Raw genomic sequence first — 23,966 nt, 5'->3', positions numbered from 1 at the left:
TTGCTAGAATAATTCTGCTTTCTTGTGAGGCGTTAGGCATTATTTTGTGGAAGAAAATACGCGTTGAAGCTAGATAGCGAAGGGAGTGGAAAAAGTGTCCCGGTCGATGATGGTGTCCCGCTCAATGATGAACCACGTTATATGACTTCATAACTCAAAATTCATTTCCCATGCCGAAGCTAGGGGGCAGGGCAAGTTGCCTGCAACTTAGCAGTATTCACTCTTCATGTTGTGTCAACAAAGGAACGGAGCCTTCGTTGGCCAGATGAAACCAGGTCGCAAGGGCAGACCGGGTCGTTTCCTAAGCTCATGTATTTACAGCCGAGAAGCCTCTTGGTTTTTCCTGATGTTATCTGATTACTGCCCTTAGATAAGTTAGGCAGGAAACGGAGTCGGCTCAATTGTCTGCACGAGTGGCCTCAGTTACTATGGCCAAGTGTCCTTGCTCAGAGAGATGGAAGAATCTCAACGTGACTTCCCTCATGATTGAAGGCTTGCCTGAACATAATGTCACATGGGGAGTGTTTTCGCTGCGTTTTAGACCTGAAAGGCAACCGCTTAGCTGCTCCTTCCAAAATAGTCTACTTCCAAGTTTGAATTTGTCAACACCCTCACGCTGGCATTCGACGCCTCACTTAAGTTAGACCACAACACGTGCGTTATGAGCTTGTCTTCAATAGGAGCAGGGAGTGAGAGGGAGAATAGGATGAAAGGCTGTCCCGCAGTTTACATTTTGTCTGCATTAAGCTTTACCAGGACCCCGAACGCAATGCTTCACGTTATGAAGGAAGCTAGGGAGGGCATGCTCAGCAGAATAATTCACAAATGATACAACAACTGACAATTTCTAGGTGGCTGCTGAGATAAGAGACTTGAACAGGGTCCAGCGAATAACAGCAGACGGAGCAAAAATGAAACCATCCGACTTTTGAGATCACCAAAAAAAAAAAGGGGGGGGGGGTGGAGGTCCAACAGTGGCGCTATCGAGGATCGAACGATGCGTACGCTGACTCACTGCGGAACGTCAACGCTAGCTAGTCATCGCACAACCACCCCTCGACCATCTGGCCGGATGCTGTTGGTGACAGATTAAGAGACGGACGTTGCCCATAAGGGTACCGCAGCTTCACCTTCTGGGGTGGGGCCTAAGGCAGCAACCATCTGCCAGAATGGTTGCCTTCTGGGTAGCCTCATCGTCGCCCGCTGAAGAGTAAGGTAGCGCCTTACGACTATTGTTAGAGAGCTTTGAGGCGGCCACTCAGTCCCGTCGCATGCGACAAGACGCGAGATTGCCTAACCGTGGCTCGTGAGGCCGCAGCTCTCAGTGTCAGCCAAGCAAGGGTATCTTGTTGGATGGCTGACCGTGCCTTTGACATAATTTTCGCCGCGTTGTGAACACCTTCAGACACGAGTGAGCATCTGAGAACTTTGACGATTGGTAAACTTACAGTTTTTTCCCACACCCAACAACCAAGCTCCCAACTACACGTTCTCGGCTTCAAGATGTACTTACCAATGCAGAAACTAAAGGATTGAGAACTTACGGAAAACAAATAGTATGATATATGAAAATCTACAATAATATTGACCTAGAACAGTTCAGGTTGGGACAATACCTTGTGACGAACAAAGCGCCAGGCTGTTAGAAGTCGTCAAGCCGCTCGAAATGTGCCAAACTGAGACTCGACCGTTCCTCAATACGGTCTTTGGCAGTAGCGAGGCGACGTTTGCCGCCTGAAGGTGAGATGCTGTGTGATCAAGGGATGAACGGTCGTTGGAAGTTGGAGCGAAGACGGATGTCTCCATGCCAAGGCATCCACTCAGTGGGCCGTCTGCAGCGCCGCAGGAGCCCCTCGGCAGATTGTCGGGTAAAATGTCCACCCGGGAAAGAGGGGCCCGAGGAAGGCCTGGGCTCGACTGACGGGAAGTGCCCTCTTGCTCTGGTTGCATCATGCTGAACAAACTCCAAAGTCAAAATCAGCCGCCTCGCTGATGCATGCGCGCAGCTCAATTCGACATAGCAACCAAGCAAACATGCATTACACGAAAATCCGATGTTGCCAAACTCTGCCGATGATCATGGCCGCCTTCACTCCATCCCCTGGACCCCTGCCCTGTGGTGACTTACCTGACGGATACCTACGGGCTAGGGAGGGCCCTGAGGGGAACGGCGCTTGCGATTGATGGATTGTCTTCTCTCCCCGCAGATCCCTTACCGTAGAAACTCAGAAATAATAGAATCCTCTTTTAAATATGGGCCTTGGTTTGTAGGCCTCGATTAGCACGTCTAGACCCACGATCCTATCCCTCTAGGTAGGCGGTGGTCTTTCCTCCTGAAGTTCTGCTAGCAGGCCTAGCCAGCCCTCTAATCGGATGGCCATCGCTTAAAAAGAGGATTCTATTATTTCTGAGTTTCTACGGTATGCTGGAAGCCATCCAGCAGCACAAAGACACTTTCAGCATGGAGCGGAAACCGACAGAAACGTTCGCAGCCACGCCGCAACCACACGTGGACGCTTCTATCCCGTCTAGCGCGGGTGCTGAAGTTGAGGACGGGAGCCAAAAGACGCGAGTGTCGCACGGAATTTCCCCCCATCTCGGCACCGCGGACCCAAATCAAGCTGTCATAACTCCGGCACAATTTACTCGCTGCAGGCACGGTGCACAAGACAATCAAGACCGCAAGCCACGATTCGGCAGCAGTAACCGCCGTCAACATGTCAGTCCGTCAGTCCGCCGCCGTGTTGACTGGAGAGGAAATCGTCTCCGGATGACAGACTGGGAATACGGGAGTCGGCAGGTTCAGCTAAGCCGGCATATCGGATGCTCTATCGCCAAAGGACATTGATCTGGATCACAACAATGACCGGTGGCATCGACTGTGTACATCGCCATTCTGACGAATTTCTCTCCACGCGCATCGCTCTCGGTCGCTGGCGCACGCATTCTCGCATCTGGTTTGTATACGAGGCCGGCAGGCACACAACAACAGACAGTCAGCTAAACAGGGAAAATACAGCGCCGCCTGAAGAAAGAGGCTCGCAAACTTCTCCCCCCTGTCCCCTGCATATCCAAGTCTAACGGACGAAGCGGACTTGTCTCTACAAGGCAGCCTCCCGTTCGGCGGCGTCCCAATGGCAGGCTTCGAAAACAAACTAGAGCTGGCACTTGGCTGTTAGTTCTGGAATTCATCATTCCGGAGACGGCCTCCGGTCTCTCGAAAAGCACTGCTGGAGGGCGAGGAGGAATGCCACTGGCCTGATTTATGCGGCCCGAACAAGAGACTCTGACAAGCGCTCCCCACCTTGACTGGCATCCACCCGCCGCTTCACGGGCCAGTGCCAGGCCAGGACAGAACAGCACCTTGGATTGGCGGCAAGATGTCCAGAGAGCTCTCTCCCATTCTCTCTCTCGGAGTGGGCGGATCGACACAGGCTCAGACACTGGCGGGCGGTGCTAATGCAGGGCGCCTGGCCTTGGCGGCCTTAGCGAGCTGCTTGACGGGTACAGCATGCAATGGCCCCTGTTAAGCACTGCTTGGCTGCGGGTGTCGTGGACCCCAAAGACGCCCCGGCCCAGACCAAACCTCGTTTTTCCTTGGCTTGGGTTCTGCTGAGCTTCCTTTTTGGTCGATTCACATGGGCGGATAACTTCTCTCCAAACCCCCTCGAGCCGACGTCCACGCCTCCGATCCACCCTTTCCGACCGGGTGACAGCACGGTAGTGAGGGGACGGACTGCAGGTCTTAATGAATTGTGATAATCGTCGATATTCACACGGTGATATCATGACGAGAAGTTGGCTGAAACGCACCACCAGCTCCCGACCGGCCAAATGACCTCGAATTCCCCGGACCCTAGGACGCCGTGTTCAAGATTCCTGTTTTCGGCTCCAGGATGCCGCACGAGAGTCTTCTCGGACGAGGTCGCACTCTCCATGAGATGAAGGGATCTGAACCCACGTTGTACTGCTCTCGCTGGTATGGAAGAAAGACAAAGTGTGACGGCGCACCATCTATGAGCTGACAACATGGTCTTCTCCGTCCGAAGTAGCCGAATTTTAACATCTGCCAGATGGGGCAGCACCGAGGTTTGTCCCGACAACGGATATCCCAGGAAGATCTCTTGCCTCTTTCACAATTAGAACTCGCAGTGACAGCGACGCCGTTCTGCACCAAGGGATACCAAAAAGCAACGGAAAAAAACTGTCTTGGTCGTGCAGAAAGTCCGGGCCTCTGTCGACCACCGGCTAGAGAGACCACAGCTCTAGGGATGGGATCAAGACATGGAAATCTCCTCCAAGCTCTCGCCAGCCAATCTCAACCTGAGGAATGCTGGCCCCTTTTCCTTTTCCACGTTAGGGACCTTGTTTCCTACTCCAACGTTCCAATAGGCATCGAATTCTCCTCAGCCAAAGGGACGAATCCTAATGTCCCGTTTGCCCATCGATCGCAGATCCGCACCATTCGTCCACGTCGTCCACCAATACCGTCCTTCACGTCGACTTGGACATCCACAGCCAGCAAAGCCGGCCAACCCCTCTCGGTAATCGATCGAAGCGCAACCCTGGCTCGCCCCCTCTTCCGGCCCCTCACCAGCCCACAGCCAACGCTACGACACGGCAAGTCAAGACAGCCTAAGGACTGGCCAAGTCCAGGAACCGCCTTCAGTGCCGGCCACCCGCAGCCTCCGTTTCCCCGCCGCGTGCCCACTACCACAGCACGCCGCACCACCACCAACAACACCAACCATACCAGCAGACGACAGACCGCTGCTAATGCATACCCAAACAAGACTTTCTCTATCGGTCTGCCTCCGCAGCCCAAGCATCTCACTACACAAGCCCAACTGAATTCAAGTTCAACATTCCACCTGATTCGCTTCGGCCGTGGTACCTGATCGGCAGTAGCCACACCACACCGCATTGAGACACACATCAGGGCCTTCCAGCCCAGAGCTGGTTCTTGCAGCAGCGTAGCGGTTCGCTGCACAAGCCTCTTGTCTCAACACAAGACAGGCCGGTGGTCGCATCCAATCCAGCACTCTATCCTCGGTTTCTCAATCATCAATCGCTCTACGCTACGACGTCTGACAGGCCAAGAGCTCTCGGCGTCTTTTTGGGGCAAATCAACATATTTGGTAAACCCGAGCACAGAATAGAGTGTTTTTCCAAAATAGCCGGCAAGCAACCCCTTCGCCTCAAGCCCCCGGTTCGTCCGAATCGCTAGCAGACGGTATCCTCACCCCTCGTCAATGACTCGACGGGGGAAACCTATGCTCTACCTCTGACATCACAAGGCCCGGTGAAGAGTCCAGTGACTTTGACTTTGGGCCTCACAGCTGCCCTGCTGTGCCGCACTTGGATGATCCTAGTCGAGGGGTGTCCCCAGCCCAGCCCTGTTGCTGGAGGCGACCTCCCAACCACCCGAACCCTGGTCTTGCGCACAACAACCATCACTCATCCACCCACCACAACATCATACCAGCCAGCTAGATGGATAAACATGCGGGCAAAGTGGCTGTGGAGTTGACACAAGTGTGGCATAGCGAGCTGCAAGTACATGCAGTCTCGCTTTGTTGAAGGTACCGTTTGCATGCAGTCTGCATGCCTCTGTACAAGGCCAGGACCATGGGGGAAAGACACAACTCCGGCCCATACATACAAACAGGACGGCTACTTACACCACATAACAACACTACTGCAATCCTAGGCACATTTGCTCCATCATATCCACATTCTAGACGTCAAAGACGCGCAATATCCATGACTGAAGCTTATCTGCTACCCTAATCGCTGTCCTTACTCACGCGGCTCCCTCGTTCTGTATATGAACCCCCAGCTCTCCCTCCATCATCTCTCCCTCTACTCTCTAGGATTCACCTCTTCCATCCCTGGCAATACTCTCGCTCATAGGTCCACCCTAAATCAACCTGCCTGCCACGTTTCGTTCAGTGTTTTTACTTACCACTTTTACCTTCCACCGACCCTTCGACACTCATTATCCACAACATCGTGTGGCTGGGCTTAGGCAACAGTCGAACACCACCTCCATCCGAGCTTGAAGTACCGACGGAAGAACAAGGCCCTACCCGATCTCACACTCCCGTCATCCCACGCGGCAGCTGCACAGAGGAAACCACGCCCAAGGAAGCACCCGCCTCTTTTGTGCTTTGTGAACGAAGTCATTGTTGGACCAAGCGGGTCAGAAACTTGCGGGGACACCATTCACCACCTCATCTCTGGGAAAAAAGATCTTGGCTGTGGAAGATTTTCTCTGGCTACAACAACAACTTGCTCCTCAACCAAGCAATTTCGACCTTGTTGTGACCTCGACAGATCAGCATACTCTTACAAAAACCACACACCGCCTACTTGCTCTCACAATCTCAGGTATGTCAACATCACTTCTTCGGCTCCATCGTCTTCATCGTGGGATGGCCGTCGGCGCCCCCCTCGTTGTCACTTCCAGTTTCTATCGCCACGTTTGCGCGATCCGCCTTCCGAATTTCACCAAAGTCAGGTGCCTCTGATGGTCATCAGCGAGAGAAGCCAGGATTCATTGAGATCCCGGTTGCCCGAGTCTCTGCCGCTCATGACGAGTTGGCCTGGTCTTTTCTGAATCTTCACATTTCCTGGTCTACAAAAAGTCACGATTCGCCTTTTTGTGGAATCTTTTTCTAACAAACAAATTTTCAGACAAGATGAAGTACTCGGCTTCCGTTCTCGCTACCCTGGCCAGCGCCGTTATGGCCATGCCCCAGGCCGGCAGCGCCGCCCTTGCTCCTAAGGAGGCTGCTCCCGCTGGCTGCCAGACCTCGTACTCTGGCAACTTCGGCATCACCATCGTCGGTCTCGGCAAGCGCAGCCTCGAGGTAGGATCATCCGTTGCCAATTTTGAGAGCTCCTGCTAACAAATCACCAGACTCGCAGCAACTGCGGCCAGAAGGGCGCTCTTGACCTGACCCTGAAGGACAGTGTCCTCACCGACTCCCAGGGCCGCATTGGATCCATCGTCGCCAACTATCAGTTCCAGTTCGACGGCCCTCCCCAGTCCGGTGTCATCTACACCTCTGGCTTCTCCGTCTGTGGCAACGGCTCCCTCGCTCTCGGTGGCTCGACTACCTTCTACCAGTGCCAGTCTGGAGACTTCTCCAACCTGTACGATAGAAGCTGGGCTCCTCAGTGCTCTCCCATCCACCTGAGCGTCCTCCCTTGCGGCTCCGACGCCCCTGTTCCTTCCGGCAACATCGTTGGAACCACCATGGTCGCCACCACTGTCGTTACCGTCATCGGTGACGGCCAGCCCCAGGTCGTCCCCACCACCGTCCCCGTCCCCATCTGCCAGATTGGCGATGGCCAGATCCAGGGCCACACGACTCCGTGTGGAGAGCTCCCCCCCGTCACCGTCACTCCCGCTCCTCCCGCTCCTCCCGCCCCGTCTGCGCCGGCTCCTTCTGCCCCCGCTGCCCCTCCCCCGGGAACTCCTGTCGCTCCTCCCGCTGCGCCTCCCGTCACCACCCCGGCTGCTCCCCCCGTCCAGCCGTCTCAGCCTGCCGCTTCGCAGCCCCCTGTCGCTCCTCCCGCCGTCAACACCACCACTCCCGCCCAGCCCCCGGCTACCACTGCTCCCGCCACGCCCTCGAGCACGACTCCCGCCGCTCCTCCTGTCGCCGCGGGCCAGCACATTGTTCCGGCTCCCTTCGTTGCCTTGGTCGCTGGTCTGATGGCCGTTGTGTACATGATTTAATGACAAGCGCCATGTGCCTTTTGGCTTTCGGGGGGAAGGACCTCATCGGGTCTCGGAGGAGATAATGTTTCGCTTACGATTCTTCACTTGGCCTGTTTTGGGCATTTTAATGGAATGAATACCATCACGAGATACACGGCTTTTGTCTTTGGGGATTGGGCTGGACAGGTTTGCAGGCTTGCAAACGGATTAGGGACGAACATGATTCCCCGGGTAGTAATCCCAATAGACTAAAACGAGCAGTCTTTTACTGCAAAACCTTTCAGTTCCGTTTGATGCGAACGTGATTCTGATATGTGACACGCGAGTCGGTGATATGGAGCAGTTGAAGCAGCTCCAAACCACCTCAGGGAAGGCGGGCAGTGGGTAGTCTGCAGGGATCATCCATTGCATAGGTGCACAGACCAACTAACCGTGCACCTCGAAATTCTAGCACGCGCCTTTCCCCAGTGACGTCTTTTGCCCATTTCTTCCACTTCCACTTCACCCCAACCCAGCCACCCCCAACCCTCCAAAATGTCCGAATACTGGAAGTCAACGCCGAAATACTGGTGCAAGCACTGCGGCATCTTCGTCCGCGACACCAAGATCGAGCGCCAGAACCACGAAGCCACCGGCAAGCACCAGGGCGCGCTCAAGCGCTTCCTGCGAGACCTCCACCGCGGCCATGAGCAAGAGGAGCGCGACAAGGACCGCGCGCGGCGCGAGATTGAGCGCCTGAAGGGCGTCGCCTCGGGATCTTCATCATCATCTACGTCATTTGCGAAGCCAGGCTCGAGCAGCAGCGCGCCGGCACCGGCGCCCGGCGGGACGGAGGCAGCGAGGAAGAGGCAGATGGAGCAGCTTGCGGAGATGGGCGTGTCGATACCTACCGAGTTTCGAGGCGATATGGCGATGGCGGGCGAGTGGACCGTCACTGCGACGAAGGTTTTCGACGAGGATGCGGTCAAGGAGAAGCCCGTGGAGGCGAAGGCTGTCGGCGTCCGGAAGCGCGAGCAGACGGAGGAGGAGAAGGAAGAGGAGGACGCCGTGCGGGGGCTGTTCAAGAAACCCAGGAAATGGGGCGGTATGAGGGCGATGCCGGAGGACGACAAGGAGCTCGACGCGCTGCTCAGCGCCGACACGCTATTCCGGCCGAAGAAGGAGGAGTCTGCTGCTGTGGAGGACAGTGTCAAGAAGGAGGAGGGCGCAGACGAGGCTGCGGCGGCGGTGACATCAGACGTGCCCGCTATCAAGGCTGAAGAGGACGAGGCTGGCGACAAGCTTTCGGCAGCGGCGTTGGGGCCAATCGCCGATGCCGACGGGGTGAAGAAGGAGGAAGACGGCGTGGAATCCCCTGCTGTGGTGTTCAAGAAGCGCAAGGCCAAGAACATTCGGCAAAAGTGATTTGCTGTGGGGAATATCTGGGGTTCAGTCAGGGGTGGCACAATTTGCATAGCGAAGGCGTTCTGGGGGCTGCTCCCAAAGAGACAGACAGCACCGTTTTTTCTCTCCATCTCATAGACACCGCTCGGACATACGACCTGTCATCCTTTCTTCTTTTTGGATGATGCCATTACACGGAAAGCCTCGGTTCATCTTGACATGCGCAGGTTGCAATTGGGCCCTCTAGAGTTTCATCGGTGCGGTCGATCAACGAATCCTCCTCACTCGGGCGGCAATATCACGAACCCGTGCCAATGATAGTCAAGCCTACCTAGGTGGTCTGCCAGGAAAACACAGCGATTGAACACAGTACGAATTAACACCGAAGGGTATATTCGCACAAGCCGGGGCCTGATAAATTAGCGGGGTGAAAGTCCAGCAGCCGCACGTGACCGCCACTCAACAGCAGACGGGACCGTATTCGTAGACGGGGTCTACCTGGTCGCTCCATGTCAATGGAACGACACACCGTTGAACATCCTTTTCCTTGGCCCGGCTGGGGGTGACTCCAATCAATCCGCAGAAACCCAAAAAAGGCAAATTTCATTTTCACCTTCACACACACATCTCAACTCACCGGCCCCGTTTTCCAATGTCCGCCTCATCTTGACTACGCCACAAATCAGAAGACAAAAACTCTCAACAATGAGGCGTCCCGATGCAAAAGACGATGGTGTCCCCCCCAGCAGCTAGTCCGTCCTCAATATCCCCGGCCAGCAGCTCCCACCTCGGGAAGCGCACCGAACTGAGCAGCGAGGACGCGGCCGACAACAACAACAACAATGACGGAGGCAAGCCGACCTCCCGCCCCAAACGCGCCCAGGTCTCCCGCGCCTGCGCCCGCTGCAAGAACCTCCGCCGCGCCTGCAACGAGTACCGCCCCTGCAAGCGCTGCGTCGACGCCGGCCTCGGCGACCAGTGCCTCGGCCTGCCTGGCCCCGTCTCGCTGGCCTGGGTCTCGGACGGCAGCCAGGCTTTTGGTCATGTCCCGCACGAGGCCGTCCAGCGCATGGCCGAGCTGCTGCCGGCCCGCGTCATGGACTACTGCGTCGACCGCTTCTTCGCGCGCCTGCACCCGACGATCCCGATCCTGACGCCCGAGTACGTGGCGCACCTCAAGGTCGTCGCCGGGCCCAGCGGCGAGCCCGGCATGGAGGCCCACTGCCTGCTGACGGCAGTGTGCGCGCTGGTCCTGCTGCAGGTCGAGGAGCCGGAGAGCCTCTTCGTGCGCGGGCTGATCCCGGAGAAGAACGCGCTGCACGGCCGCATGCTCTTCGAGGAGGCGCTCGCCGCGCACCGCAACTTTGCGCGCCGGAGCAACCCGAGCTTCGAGCAGTGCCTGCTGACCTTCTTCCTGTACGCGTGCCACTCGGCGCTGTTCCACCACAGCCAGGCGTTTCTGTTTCTCCGCGAGGCGACGACGCTGTTCCTGCTGTTGCGGATGAACACGGAGTCGGCGCCGCGCGCGCTGGCGGACCGGCTATTCTGGGTGCTGCTGGTGTCGGAGCGCTCGCACGGGATCCGGTACCGGCGGCCCGTGACGCTGCAGATCACGGCGGAGAGCCCGGCCATGGACGAGGGGGACCCGCACCTGTTGTCCGGGTTCTGGAGCCTGGCGGGGCTGTTCGCGCCGCTGGACACGAGCTTCATCGCGCTGCTGAACCAGGAGAAGGTGGCGACGCCACCGTCGAACGCGGCGCTGACGCTGATCGAGACGGCGGTGAACTCGGCGCTGCGCGCGAGCAGCGAGCTCAAGGACACGCAGAAGGCGAATCTGAGGGTTACGCAGCTGTGGCTGCGCATCATCCTCTGGCAGCTGCGGCTGCGGTTCGGGTATTTGCAGGTGGCGGAGGAGGCGGCGCAGAGCAGCATGACGTACCACTACCCGCTGGAGGTGGCCAAGGACCTGGTGCTCTCGACGCGGGACCTGCCGGTGGACAGCATCAAGGTGCACGGGGTGGGGTTGACGGAGAAGCTGTTTGACATTGCGAGCGCGGCGGTGGATGTGCTGGCGAGGGTGCCGATTACGCCGAGTAGTCCGCACAGGATGGGCGCTGGGCCAGAGGATGATTTGAATTACATGCGGCGGCTGATTACGAGGCTGCCTGGAGGGAACTCTATATATGACGAGCTGTTGGATAAGCATATCCAGCAGGCGGTGCCGAGTATGGTGCTCGGAGGGGGAACGCCGGGGCAGTCGGGGCATCCGACGTGAGATGTGTATATCACAGGAAGGGGGGAAAAGCATGGGGATGTTCATTAGGCATGATTACGCTAGGGATACTATCTAGTGGTACACAATATCCAGGGTATTTAACAAGTTTTCTTTTTGAACCAGATTTCATTGTACATAAAAAAAGGGACATTCAGTGCTCCTCGACGAGCTTCTTCTCGCTGCTGAGCTCCCGCGAGTACGGGTCGATCTTTGTGCTTGCAAACTTCCTCGCCGAGACGCCGTGCTCGAAGAGCAGGTCCAGCTCGGCGTACGTGCGGCCCTTGGGCTCGGGGACGCGGAAGTAGACCCAGACGGAAGACAGCAGGCATGTGCCCGCCCAGAAGAAGGCGGTGCGGGCGCCCCAGTCCCACGCGGTGGACGAGAGCTGGTAGTTTGTCATGACGTTCACGAAGATGTTGCTGGCGTTGTAGCCGGCGCGGGCCATGACGATGGTCTTGGCCTTGAGGCGGGTGGAGGACAGCTCGGAGATGAGGGAGTAGGTGACGGGCCCGACGGTGAAGTCGTAGACGAAGGTGAAGATGATGAGCATGGCAGCGATGGCCCAGACGGCGGCGTTGGCGCCGGAGAAGGAGAGACAGCCGACGATGAGGAGCAGGGTGAACTGCGCGCAGAGGCCGGAGAAGTGGATCGTCCGGCGGCCGAGCTTGTGCATGAGGTACCAGGAGCCGGCGGTGCCGACCATGCCGAGGGCGTACTGGCCCATGGAGAGGGAGAAGGAGTTGTTGGCGTCCATGCCGGCCTGGACGAGGAAGTAGGAGAAGTAGCCCATGAGGTTCTGGCCGCCGAGGGTCTGGACGAGCCAGATGCCGATGACGATCTCGGTGCGGCGCAGGTCGGTGCCGCGGAAGCAGTCGGCGTAGGTGACGCCCTCCTTGACGCGCTTCTCCATCTCGTTGGTGTGCTCGATCATGGCGATGGTCTCGTCCGGGTTGAAGTTGGGCTGGTTGCGGGAGGTGAGGCGGAGGAGGGACGCTCTGGCGGCGGGCTTGTTGTTGTGGCGGACGTACCACCAGGGGGATCTGAGGGGAGTTTGTTAGTGGGGGGGGGTTTGCCGGTGGGATGTAAGTGAATCCTCGGTGAGAGGAGGCGAGACTCACTCAGGGGCGAAGCAGACGCCGATGAGGATCGGGACGGGCCAGACCCATTGTACTGCGAAGGGGATGCGGTACGCCCATTCGTTGGCATGTTGGAAGGAGCCCTTGTTGACTGCAGCAGCAAAGAATTGACCAATTACCTGCACCTTTAGTTGCGTCCGTCTGAGAGTGGAAGGAGGAAGCTCACCCAGCACATGTTGATGAACGTCGTGAGGTAGGGTCTCAGGACGACGGGAGCGACCTCGGAGGCGTATGCGGGAGTCACGCTCTGGAAGGCGCCCCATGGGATTCCTGGCCATCATCAGAGATGAGAATTTACACAAGAGCATGCTCATAACTTACCACAAAGGACCTCTCCCAGCACCAAGATCTTCACGTTCGGCGCAAAGAACAGCACGAAAATGAAGGCAATCATCAACACCAGGAACCCGATGGTGGTCATCTTGTACCCGTACCGATCGGCGGTCCAACCGGCGAGGATAAGACCGATGATTTCTCCACCACGCGCACCGTTTGACAGCCCGGACTGCCATGCGGCGGAGAGAACATACTTGCCCTGGGCCTCGCTGTACGCTCCGTACTTTTGGTTGAAGTACTGCGAGGAGTAGAGGTTGGAGAGCAGGGCGAGGTCGTATCCTTCCATGATGAGAGTCGACGAGAGGAGGACGGACCAGGCGATGGCCTTGGGGTAGGTCTTGATGGCCTCCAGGAGGGTCATTTGGTGCTCCGAGTCGGCGGCCTGCTTTGCCTCGGCCGCAATATCTTCGGGATGGGCGGCATTCGGAGAAGCAGCGTCGGCGTGCTGGTGGACGCCCAGTTCCTTGTCCTCCGCCGAGGAGACGGGCTTTGAGTCGGACATTTTGGCAAGGTTTGAAGTGTCCTTTGAGATTGGCGGGAATATTGGGTGTAAAAGGAGAATAGATGAGACCGCGAGGCAAGAGATCGGGTTGCGCGGGAAGGAGTCGCCTGGAGGACGAATTTAATCGAACAGGGAGGGCATTCGCGCCTTTATTTATCCTCGCCGAAGGACACCATGAATGCAGGAGCTGAGGAGAAAGCGACAGCCAGAAGGAGGTGGTAGTCAAAGTAACATGGGGATCGAAGAAAAATTGGACAAGCACAAAAAACGCTAATTAGTAGAGAGTAACGAAAATGCCCAGGAATCTGCACCGTGCACCTCCAATGGGGGACGGGATGGGATGCCTGATGAGTCGACCGCGGGCTGCCGGCTCGTACAAGATTGGATTGGCGTGATACTGAAGTCCCAGGTTTTTGACGGCCGTCTGCAGACTTGTCGGTGCCAGTGTTCAGGAGTGCATTGTCTGTAGGTAAGTATTGTGTGTCTCTGTGTGCAGAGTGTGGTGATCTGGACATGGGTGCTGGAGTGGAATCGCCTGAGGAGAGCAAGAGCCGAAGCGGATGTGCATATGCACGGCCGGGGGCCCGTTGCTGGGCACGTCGACGGTCGAATGAATTGGCTTTTCCCAACTCCATGGGGGGAGACTGGATGCGTGGAACGCGTGTGGAATCGGCCGCCGAAAGACGAAAAACACTGTGAGTAGGTAAGTCGAAAGGGGATATTGTGGAGAAGCGGAGGATGAGGGGGATCGGGGTTGGTCGATGGACCGAGTCTCTGTGGGGTGGTCGGCAGCACACGAGATTGGGTGGTTCAAGTCGACAATGCTCTCGATATCCGCTTCTGATCAAGAACAACATCAACAGCTTCACTCGAGTAGGGATATGAGCCAGCCACCGGGTTCTAGGTCTGGTGATCGTGTTCCATGATTCACGCCAAGCTGCGCCCGGTTCCCATTCTGGAGACGGGATGCCAGCAGCACACGAGGGCGCAACAGGAGACTCCGCAAGTGACAGCTGCGGCCGTGTAAGCCCATGACGCTATTCGCATCTGACGAGGTTGAAACTAAATTGGCTTCCCCGCAGACGGGGACCACCATCTGAGCGGCTGAAATCCCTTAGGCCCCTGGGGTACGTCTCCGAGTTTTCGCAAAAGTTTCCTCAGATTCGGGTCGTCAGTTACACAAACCATTTCCAGGCCATCCACCTTTTTTCTCCAGACCCGGCCCCGAACCCGCCCATCACCGGTCTGGCCCCACTGAGGGATCCGCAGCATATGATTGGCGGGAAGCCCTGACGTGGGTGGCTCCCGGCAGAACAGGAGGCGCGGAGGGCGGTGCGGAGTCTAGCGGAGGTGCTCCGAACCCCAAATCCTCCCACTTTCAACCCCGACAGGGATGGCGGAGTCTCCGCGTCCTTTTTTCTTCAGGAAAACGTTCCTCCAACGTGCTTTTGCGACCCGTTCACGCATTCCAGCATCATCCGATGCCCGTCATCAGCGGGAAGGCGGAGTCTAATTGAGGCGATCCAAAACTTCGGGAGAGAAACGCGCTCATGCGCGCCGTGTGACACTCGCCTCAAACCTCCCCTCCTGCCCTCCGCTTTCTTCAACAGCGCCTCCCGCCCGCCGGCAACCACACCTCGGCAGGGTCTGGAGGGGGCAACCCATGGTCCATGGGGTAGCAGGGCGGGGAAAACCGCTGCCAGTTGTGATCGGAATCTCCACCGAGATTGGATCAAACTTATCAACCGACTCGACGATGCACCGCACCGCGTCTCTCTCTCTCCCCTTCGCGGCCCTTTTGCGGAGTGATTCCCACGAGGGGTAACCTGCTTCATGCACCACAGCTACTGACTACAGGAGCCCGCGCGCAGACGATTCAACCTCCCCACGCAATTCTTACTCTTCTGGTTCCTCGTTTCCCACTTTCGGATGCATGGGCCGCCATGTTGCCACGCCATTTGTCTGCCACTGCCGCTGATCGCGGTCGTCCACTTCCGACGACGCCTAGTCTTTCCGCGCCTGGTCAAAATGCCATTCTCTCCCGCCGCCGCGTCTGATCTTTGACTCCAGGTCACTCTCCCACCTTCTCTCGCCATTTGCCCCCTCATTCTCTCTTCGCCTCTCTCCTCTTTGCTTTCCGCCCTATGGCCGTGTGGCTTAACACAGAGTAACAGACACGCACCATGGGATCTCTCGTCTGGGACGACGAGAACCGCTGGGTGGGCAAGCAGCCCTGGTGGAAGGACGCAACCTTCTACCAAGTCTACCCAGCCAGCTTCAAGGACTCGGACGGCGACGGCTGGGGCGACCTCCCCGGCCTCATCGCCGAGGTCGACTACCTCCACGACCTCGGCGTCGACGTCGTCTGGGTCTCGCCCATCTTCGAGAGCCCCCAGAAAGACATGGGCTACGACGTCTCCGACTACCAAAAGATCTACGCCCCCTACGGCACCGTCGAGGACGTCGATACCCTCCTCAAAGAATGCCACGCCCGTGGCATGAAGGTCATCCTCGACCTCGTCGTCAACCACACCTCCGTCGAGCACGAGTGGTTCAAGCAGAGCCGCTCGTCGCGCGCCAACCCTAAGCGCGACTGGTACATCTGGAAGCCCGCCCGCTACGACGCCGACGGCGTCAGACACCCGCCGACCAACTGGCGCGGCTACTTCGCCGGCCCGACCTGGACCTGGGACGAGCAGTCGCAGGAGTACTACCTGCACCTATACGCTCCCGACCAGCCCGACCTCAACTGGGACAACGCCGCGTGCCGCGAGGCGATATACGAGGACACGATGCGCTTCTGGCTCGAGCGCGGCGTCGACGGGTTCCGCATCGATACGGTGAACAAGTACTCCAAGCGCACCGACTACGTCGACGCCCCCGTCACGGACCCGACATCGCCGCACCAGCCCGCGCCCGAGATGTGGTGCAACGGCCCGCGGATTCATGAGTTTATCCACGAGATGAACCGCAAGGTGCTTGCGCCGTATAATGCGGTGTCGGTTGGCGAGCTGTCGCTGACGCCGCACCCGTCGCAGGTGATCCCGTATGTGTCGGCTGCGGCGCAGGAGCTGGACATGGTGTTTGAGTTTTCCGTCATCCGGCTCGGGAACGGGAACGGGTTCGGGGGGAAGTACCTCTTCCAGCCGTTCCCGCTGTCGACATTGAAGAGTTACACTGCGACGTGGCAGTCATTCATTGAAGGGACGGATTCGTGGGCTACCGCCTTCTGCGAGAATCACGACAATGGGCGCGCGGTCTCGAGGTTTGGTGATGACTCGACGCCCGAGCTGTGGAAGGCTTCGTGTAAGACGATTGCTATCTGGCAGGCTACCATGTCCGGCACATTGTTCCTGTACCAGGGCCAGGAGATTGGCATGACCAATATGCCGGCCAGTTGGGGGATTGAGGAGTACAAGGACATTGAGAGCGGTAACTTTTACTCCGAGGCCCTGGAATCAGGCGACCAAGAGCGGATCGCAAAGACCATGGACGGGCTGCGCATCTTGGCGAGAGACCACGCGCGGATACCCTTCCAATGGGACGATAGTCCGAACGCCGGGTTCACGAAAGAGGGCGCCAAGCCGTGGATGCGAGTGCATGACGACTACAAGGCCATCAATGCCGCAAAGCAGCGTGGCGATCCGGATTCCATTCTCGAGTTTTACAAGAAAGTCCTCAAGATGAGGAGGCAGTACCGCGATATCTTCGTGTTCGGATCACATAAGCTGTTGGATCCCGAGAACGAGAAGACGTGGATCATATTGAAGGAGAGTGCTGCGCCGGTGAAAGGCCGTGAGGGCGTCAAGCGCAGGGCTCTTGTAGTGATGAATTTCTCCAAGGACGAGGAGAGCGCCGGAGATGTGGCGGCCATGCTCGGCTGTGACGCTGGTGAAGTCAAGCTGTTGATTGGCACGAGAGAGGGTGGCGAGCTGATTAAGGGGGTTGCGCCCGCATTGAAGGGATGGGAGGCGAGGGTTTATACCAATTTCGAGATTTAGAGCGATGTTCTGTGAAAGAACAAATAGACGATGATGTATTTGCGATATTGTCCTAAGTCATTTGGCGTATATTAAGTAGGTACTGTGCGCTGACGAAATGATCGAGTCGAAAGATCGCACACGTCAGTAGATCAAACCTGTGTCGATAGATGACGGCTTCAGGTTACCATTTCCCGAGACCTATGGGGCCGACGCAAGACCAATGCTTGTACGCCAACTTGTTATTCTCGACCTCGTCCACGATAGCCACGGCCATGTCCTCGTTGTAAATGCCGCCGTAGATGGCTTGATACCCCGGGCTGTCAAGCTCGTCCACATACACTTCGTACTTCCCAGTACGGATCCCTGGTAAGTCGAGTCAGCGCAAAACCCCGCATGTCTGAACTATTCCTCACTCACCTTTGTCTCTCAGCAACCACGGAGGCGACAGAAATGACCAAGACTTCTCAGTCACGCCTTCCCACAGGTGTAGAGCGACGCGCGATCCAGTAATTAGGCCCTTTGCGTCATGAGACGTCATGAACATGCGTGCGCGGGAGAGAAACAGGCGCGCAAAAGGGCGGAGAATCCAGGAGAACCCTGGAGTTCGTCAGCAAAAGTCCTGCCATAATGATCGGGGAACAGGTGAGGGGGGATCTCACATCCAGGATGCTCTATATTGTTGCGCGCCCATCTGAAGATCCGGGAGAAAACAGCTAGGGTTGTGCTGCCGTGGTCTGACGCCCGAGATATCATGTATCCGAGATGCTGGTCTGACCATTTATACCTATAATTCATTCAACGTCTCGCTCTGAACGTGAATCCGGCTGAACAGAAACATACCAAGCACCATAAGGGAAATCGGGTTCATCTGCAAAAGACGAGCCGTCTTTGTGGTGCAAAGAGCCCGCACCGCCTACAAATGTCCCACCCAAAGTCAGTATACTACCCATAGAAGTATGTCTTGCAGGGAAGCCTACCAATAACAATGAAAGAACCTCGATGATTCGATCGGAGTAGAGCAGACTTGATTCTCGCATGCGTCTCTACACATTCATAGTAGATCGCCCGCAAGTTCCCCAGGGGCGGCCCATACGCGCACACAATCGCGTCGTAACCGCGTGACAGCGCCGCCGAGAGCTCGTTGATGGAGTTGAAGTCGACAGACTCCGCCTTGTAGTCACCTGATGTCTGCCACTCACGGGGCGGATTGCGTGAGAGGCCAACAACGGAGTGGCCGCGAGACAGGAGCTCGTCGACGACGCAGGAGCCGCATTGCCCCTTAGGACCAAGAACGGCAACCCTGAGCCTTTTGGTGGTAGACATGACGAGAAGGTCTTGGCAGGTCTAAGTGATTTAAGGTTGTGATAGAGTTCGGGGCTGCAACTCTCCCATATTGATGGCGATCATTTTATAACGGATTCTTCGAACTAACTTGACCATCGCGCGAAGTGACGGAGCGGCGCCACCCGGTTCTTCGGGGCTTGCTGAACCCCGGATTTTTCCCAATCTGCTCGCTTTTGGCAGTATTCGGACATGGATACTAGGCTCGGGGAATTTTTATCGGAGTGTGCGGGAACAGTTCCGATTGAGTCTCCGGGAATCGTGTCCCTAGGACCTGTTCTGGATCCATGCATGCAGTGGTCACTACGCAGTACATTATGAGGAGTTGTGACGGGGCGCACCTGTTACCTGAAAACTAAATAGATTTGATAGACGTCTCCCCGCACTCACACGAATTTGCGGCGCAAGACGGTTCGACGCAATTGTTTTACAAAACTTAACAATATGTCCCGGCACTTTTTTCGGCTCCTGTGTCTCTATATTTCTTCTTTCTTTTGACCGCGGCGTCTCGGCGCGGAGTCTAAGAAAACCCCGACCTGTGTTTCGCTGTCGGGCTCAACTGCCATTTTGAGGAATCCTTTTCCCGACATGGACATTACCCATTACGTTACCGTCTTTGAACGTTGAACATCGAACGTCATCCCGAGGCTTTCGCATCATTCGTGTCATTCGCGACTTAAAAGAGGTGCAAAGCGATGCCGTACTTAGCTGGCACGAATGTTTTTCACGACATCGCTTGTTTTTGCCATGCTTCTGGCTGTGTGCCCTCGCTACAGTCCCATATTCAATTCAACACATTGTCGTATTCGCCATGAACCAAGAACAGTTTGAGAAGGAACTCGCGCGCCAACTCGAGATCAAAGACCAAGCGCTGCGTCTTACCCGATATAAAAATGGCATATCAATCGACAGCAAGAAGGCGAGATTCCCAGGTTTCCGCCAACAGAAGCGCAATTTCAAGGCCGGACAGCAAGTTGAGCCGGGTGCGCTTCATCTGAGTGAGGACCTGGTGATGCATGAAAGCGTGCCCATGCAGCTGGATGACGGCACCACTCTTTACAGCGACATTTTCCTCCCGGCAAGTTTCCAAGATCTGGACTCAAGATACGCCGATCCGGTACCAGCGCTGGTGGCATGGTATGTTTCCGGGTGCTGTATTGTTGCGTTTGGAATTAATCGTCATCAATAGGAGTCCCTACGGAAAGCAAAAGGGCACAACGCTGCTGGACGATTTTCCATTCCGCGCTGGCGTCCTCAAAGAGCGACTGTCCGGCTTGCAGAAATGGGAAGGCCCGGATCCCGACTTTTGGTGCCCGCGAAATTACGCAGTCATCAACGTCGATACGAGGGGTGCGTATTCATCCGAAGGCGATCTCCTCATCATGGGTCACCAGGAGGCTCAGGACGGTGCCTCGTTCATCACTTGGGTTTCGAAACAGCCCTGGTGTAACGGTAAAGTAGCTTTGACTGGGAATAGTTGGCTGGCTATAGCTCAGTGGCGTATCGGAAGTATGCGTCCACCGGGACTGGCTGCACTCGCCCCATGGTCAGCTTTCTTATATGCACTCAGAGGGCAGATCTAGCTAAGACCATGAACAGGGAAGGCTTTTCCGACTTCTATCGACACCACATGTTTAGCGGCGGAATTCTGTTTCCGGGTTTTCACGAATCAATTTCCAGTGAGCTCTTTTCAAGTGATATACATGTCGTTATTGACAGTCTGCTTATTGGTGTAACCTCCAGACACTCTGGCGACGCAAGGAAAGCTAGAAGACATCACATCTCACGGTCGAGAGCATCAACTCTACGATGCGTACTGGGAGGACAAGATTGCCCACCCAGAGCGTATCAACGTGCCAGTCTATGCTGCTGCCTCATGGACGAACCCTGTTCACACCCCGGGAACCTTCGAGGCGTGGGAAGCCGTTCCGGACACCGTTCCCAAGTGGCTCAGAATCCACAACTCCCAGGAATGGCCCGACTACTACGAGGATTGCAACCAAAAAGACCTACTACGCTTCTTCGACCGTTACCTGAAAACTCAAAAGAACGACTGGGAGACCACGCCCAAAGTCCGTCTCAGCGTGCTTCATTTCGGCTTGGTGAACCAACAGGATACGGTTGCACGCCCAGAGGCCGACTTCCCCCTGGCGAGGACGCGATACACCAAACTCTTCTTGCAGGGAAACAACACTCTGTCACTCGATCCTGAAGCCGCTGAATCTGCGTTGCCCTATGATTCCCAATCTGGAAAACAGACTTTCCTCTACCAATTCGATAAGGCTTGCGAGACGACTGGGTATTTCTGCGCACATCTTGTGATGTCGTGTCCGGAGCATACGGACATGGATGTCTTTGTACAAGTTGAGAAGCTGTCGGCTTTAAAAAGGCCCCAGGCTGTGCAGACGATCAAGCCTCAGAATGTTGTATTGCAACGACTTTTGAAGTTCATGCACGACTGGAATATCCTTCCTGGTGGTGCCGGTATGGCCTTTCACCGGGGGCCCAGTGGATGTCTGCGTGGCAGCTTTGCCTTGAGCCGCGATGAACAGCGCAGCAAGGTATACAAACCGCATTACACATTCACGGAGAAGATAAGCCTTAAGAAGGGTGAAAGGCGAACTCTCGATATCCCAATGAGCCCTAGTGGCATGTTCTGGGAGGTAAGTCACAGCACGGCTCAAGCTAGACACAAGCATATGCTAACAAATGTCTTGAATTTTATAGAAGGCGGATCATCTTCGGCTTACGATACAAGGCAGTGCGGTTGTCCCATTTGCTTTGCCAGGGTTGGAGATGCACTCTACTGACAACAAGGGCTTGCATGTGGTTCACTGCGGCGGGGATGGTGAGGAAAGCTCGCACCTGTTGATCCCAGTTGTGCAGTCATAGTGGTCTCAGACCACCCAATTTATGTTCAATCTAGAGGAGTTGAGAGAAGAAACGTCGCGACATTAGCATACCATGGGCGAAGGTGGCGCTGAGTGCGGTACGCAGCCAGTAAAAGACGGTCGGCGCCGATTTGGTATTGAAAGAGGTTTACCGGTTCGAGTTTCAAAGCCCACGTGTTGGGGAGGCAAAATTTTCGTCATGGAGGGCGGCATGGCTTTTATAGACTCCCAGCAATGATCGGTGGCAGCCACATGGCTGAGCTACCTTAGAACCGTCCGCGTGTCTTTCCGTTTGCGAACAGCTGCGCGCGCTGCGATCGTCAAGCATTCATCGGCATTTCACCAACGACAGAGAACAAAGAGAAAGAATAGGGGAAAGCTCTCATAGTCGTACGGGAAAATTGCCACATTTTAAAATCCAGCTCATATTTCCTGTTATCTGCAGCCAAAGACCAATCCTTTATCATCAGGCCCCAGAGAAGCGGGCATTTACGGTCTTCGTACGGCCGGCCATCCACTCTCAAAACTCTCATCCGCTGCTATCTGTTGCTTGGTCTCAAACCTTCTTTCCCAGAACAGGAAACGAAATCAGAACGAAAATTAGCACAGACGAGAATGAGGTCCTCCCATTTGTTCGCCCTCCTGGTGGGCTGCTTTGCGATCCTAGCCGGTGCCAGCCCAAGTATTTCGGACTACCCTCCATGCGCAGTACGCCTTTCATACTCCCAGCATCCCCATTTTGACCGGAGAATAACTAATTTCTGCTACATAGGTTGCCTGTATTATTGATGCGCTGCCTCAGTCGCCATGTTCTGGGTTGAACCAGACCTGCCTCTGCGCCGACCCAGTCTTCAACGAGGAAGTATCAGGTTGTGTGAAGCAAGGCTGCACTGTCAGCGAAGCTCTCAGTAAGATAATAACTTGATAGCATTCATGAAATTCACTTTCTCACCGTCAATCTAGATGTCGCAAACATGACTTGGGCGGACTGCGGCTTTCCGTTGACAGATAATACAGCTATACCGCGATACCTTACAGGATTTCTCTTCATTTTGCCCGTCACTTTTATATCCATTCGGTTTCTGAACAAAGCCATAAGCCCTACTCCATGGGGTGCTGATGACGCTTGCGCTCTGGCTGGTTTCGTAAGTGATCCGTACTCAGTCGTCAGTGTCGCTCACGAGACCAACACCTAGCAGGCATGTGCAGCAGCAATGATTCCCATTGTCTATCGACGTGAGTAGAACAAGATACCTTTCTCGGCCATGGCCACAGCTGACCATCTTGGTAGTGCTGGCCCTCGGACTTGGTAGAGACATCTGGACTCTCCAACCTTACAAGATTACCGAATTCCTCAAAGTACGATGGCACCCGGACCATTCATGTTTCCATGCCCAAAGCTAAAGTCTCGCAGCTGGTATTTACCACCCAAATATTCTATATTACTGGCCTGGCTACTATCAAAGCCTCCATGTTGTTTTTCTATCTTCGAGTATTCCCATCAGTTCCTTTCCGACGCCTCTTGTGGGCCACGCAAGGTTTCAACGCCTTGATCGTTTTCTTATATATCGTCCTCACCTTTTCTCAATGCCGTCCATTGCAGAAATATTGGCTGGGATGGTCTGGCGATCAGCCGGGCGTTTGCATGGATTTCAACCTGCTGGTTCTGACACACGTCGGCTTCAACATCGCTTTGGACATCTGGATGCTCATCCTGCCGCTCACGCAGCTGTACAAATTGAAATTGGGATTGAAGAAGAAGATTGGAGTGATTATGATGTTTAGCGTGGGGTTGTTGTAAGTGAAAGTCAGCCCTGGAGTATTGGACCATTGCTCACCACGCCTACAGTCTCACTGCAGTCAGTGCCCTCAGGATCCAGGTCGTGGCTCACTTTGCGACTACAAACAACATCACATGTAAGAAGCGCGTTTCCACCCATTATCGCGGTTATCACTAAGGATTTTTACTGCAGCCGAAGCACTGTGGATGTATGTCTGGTCACTGGCGGAACTCGATGTGGGGGTGTTTGTGGCATGTATGCCTAGCGCAAGTCAACTCTGGAGGCGCATGTTTTCGAAGACCACGAATCGGTCTAGTATGATACAGCACGGAGAACGATCCCGGTCATCGAAGAAACCACCGAACTCTAAAGACCTTCTGCTTAGGTCAACAGCAAACTCGTCTGTGGTCGATCAGTCATTCAAATAGATGGATCATGGTCTTGGGAAGGTCACGTACGCAAACAAGGTATTTGCAACTGTGACTCTAGATTTTAACGTTGGTTCTAAAAGTACCCTAATATACAAATTTAAATTCGATTGATCAATCCATGGGTTGCACCCGTGGCCTGGCTTCAATAATCTGAACTGACACTGGGTTCAGCATTTTA

At 55.6% G+C, this 23,966-nt stretch overlaps 7 protein-coding genes across 7 annotated transcripts; 5 read left to right on the top strand and 2 right to left on the bottom strand.

The window, feature by feature from the left end:
* Positions 1-6,701: 6,701 nt before the first annotated feature.
* On the top strand, positions 6,702-7,747 carry COL26b_006534 (uncharacterized protein; the record flags this gene model as incomplete). Its single annotated transcript, XM_053179350.1, has 2 exons — positions 6,702-6,872; positions 6,923-7,747. The coding sequence occupies 2 exons, from the start codon at positions 6,702-6,704 to the stop codon at positions 7,745-7,747; spliced, it is 996 nt and encodes a 331-aa protein (XP_053036787.1).
* Positions 7,748-8,263: 516 nt separating this feature from the next.
* COL26b_006533 (uncharacterized protein) lies at positions 8,264-9,133 on the top strand (the record flags this gene model as incomplete). The annotated part of the gene is made up of 1 exon (XM_053179349.1): positions 8,264-9,133. The coding sequence occupies one exon, from the start codon at positions 8,264-8,266 to the stop codon at positions 9,131-9,133; it is 870 nt and encodes a 289-aa protein (XP_053036786.1).
* A 709-nt stretch (positions 9,134-9,842) lies between these two features.
* On the top strand, positions 9,843-11,387 carry COL26b_006532 (uncharacterized protein; the record flags this gene model as incomplete). Its single annotated transcript, XM_053179348.1, has 1 exon — positions 9,843-11,387. One exon carries the CDS (start codon positions 9,843-9,845, stop codon positions 11,385-11,387), a length of 1,545 nt encoding a protein of 514 aa, XP_053036785.1.
* A 151-nt stretch (positions 11,388-11,538) lies between these two features.
* COL26b_006531 (uncharacterized protein) lies at positions 11,539-13,361 on the bottom strand (the record flags this gene model as incomplete). The annotated part of the gene is made up of 4 exons (XM_053179347.1): positions 11,539-12,427; positions 12,506-12,642; positions 12,690-12,793; positions 12,845-13,361. 4 exons carry the CDS (start codon positions 13,359-13,361, stop codon positions 11,539-11,541), a joined length of 1,647 nt encoding a protein of 548 aa, XP_053036784.1.
* Positions 13,362-15,544: 2,183 nt separating this feature from the next.
* Positions 15,545-17,362, top strand: COL26b_006530 (uncharacterized protein; the record flags this gene model as incomplete). Its single annotated transcript, XM_053179346.1, has 1 exon — positions 15,545-17,362. The coding sequence occupies one exon, from the start codon at positions 15,545-15,547 to the stop codon at positions 17,360-17,362; it is 1,818 nt and encodes a 605-aa protein (XP_053036783.1).
* Positions 17,363-17,525: 163 nt separating this feature from the next.
* Positions 17,526-17,888, bottom strand: COL26b_006529 (uncharacterized protein; the record flags this gene model as incomplete). The annotated part of the gene is made up of 2 exons (XM_053179345.1): positions 17,526-17,707; positions 17,762-17,888. The coding sequence occupies 2 exons, from the start codon at positions 17,886-17,888 to the stop codon at positions 17,526-17,528; spliced, it is 309 nt and encodes a 102-aa protein (XP_053036782.1).
* A 1,608-nt stretch (positions 17,889-19,496) lies between these two features.
* COL26b_006528 (uncharacterized protein) lies at positions 19,497-21,577 on the top strand (the record flags this gene model as incomplete). Its single annotated transcript, XM_053179344.1, has 4 exons — positions 19,497-19,822; positions 19,875-20,194; positions 20,429-21,348; positions 21,413-21,577. The coding sequence occupies 4 exons, from the start codon at positions 19,497-19,499 to the stop codon at positions 21,575-21,577; spliced, it is 1,731 nt and encodes a 576-aa protein (XP_053036781.1).
* Positions 21,578-23,966: the final 2,389 nt, after the last annotated feature.

Source organism: Colletotrichum chrysophilum, assembly GCF_026319265.1.
Source record: "Colletotrichum chrysophilum strain AFK26 chromosome Unknown scaffold_48, whole genome shotgun sequence".
In the NCBI taxonomy this organism is placed as follows: Eukaryota; Fungi; Ascomycota; class Sordariomycetes; order Glomerellales; family Glomerellaceae; genus Colletotrichum; species Colletotrichum chrysophilum.
The sequence above is the reverse complement of the archived record's forward strand: the minus strand, read 5'-3'. Positions and strand labels throughout refer to the sequence as shown.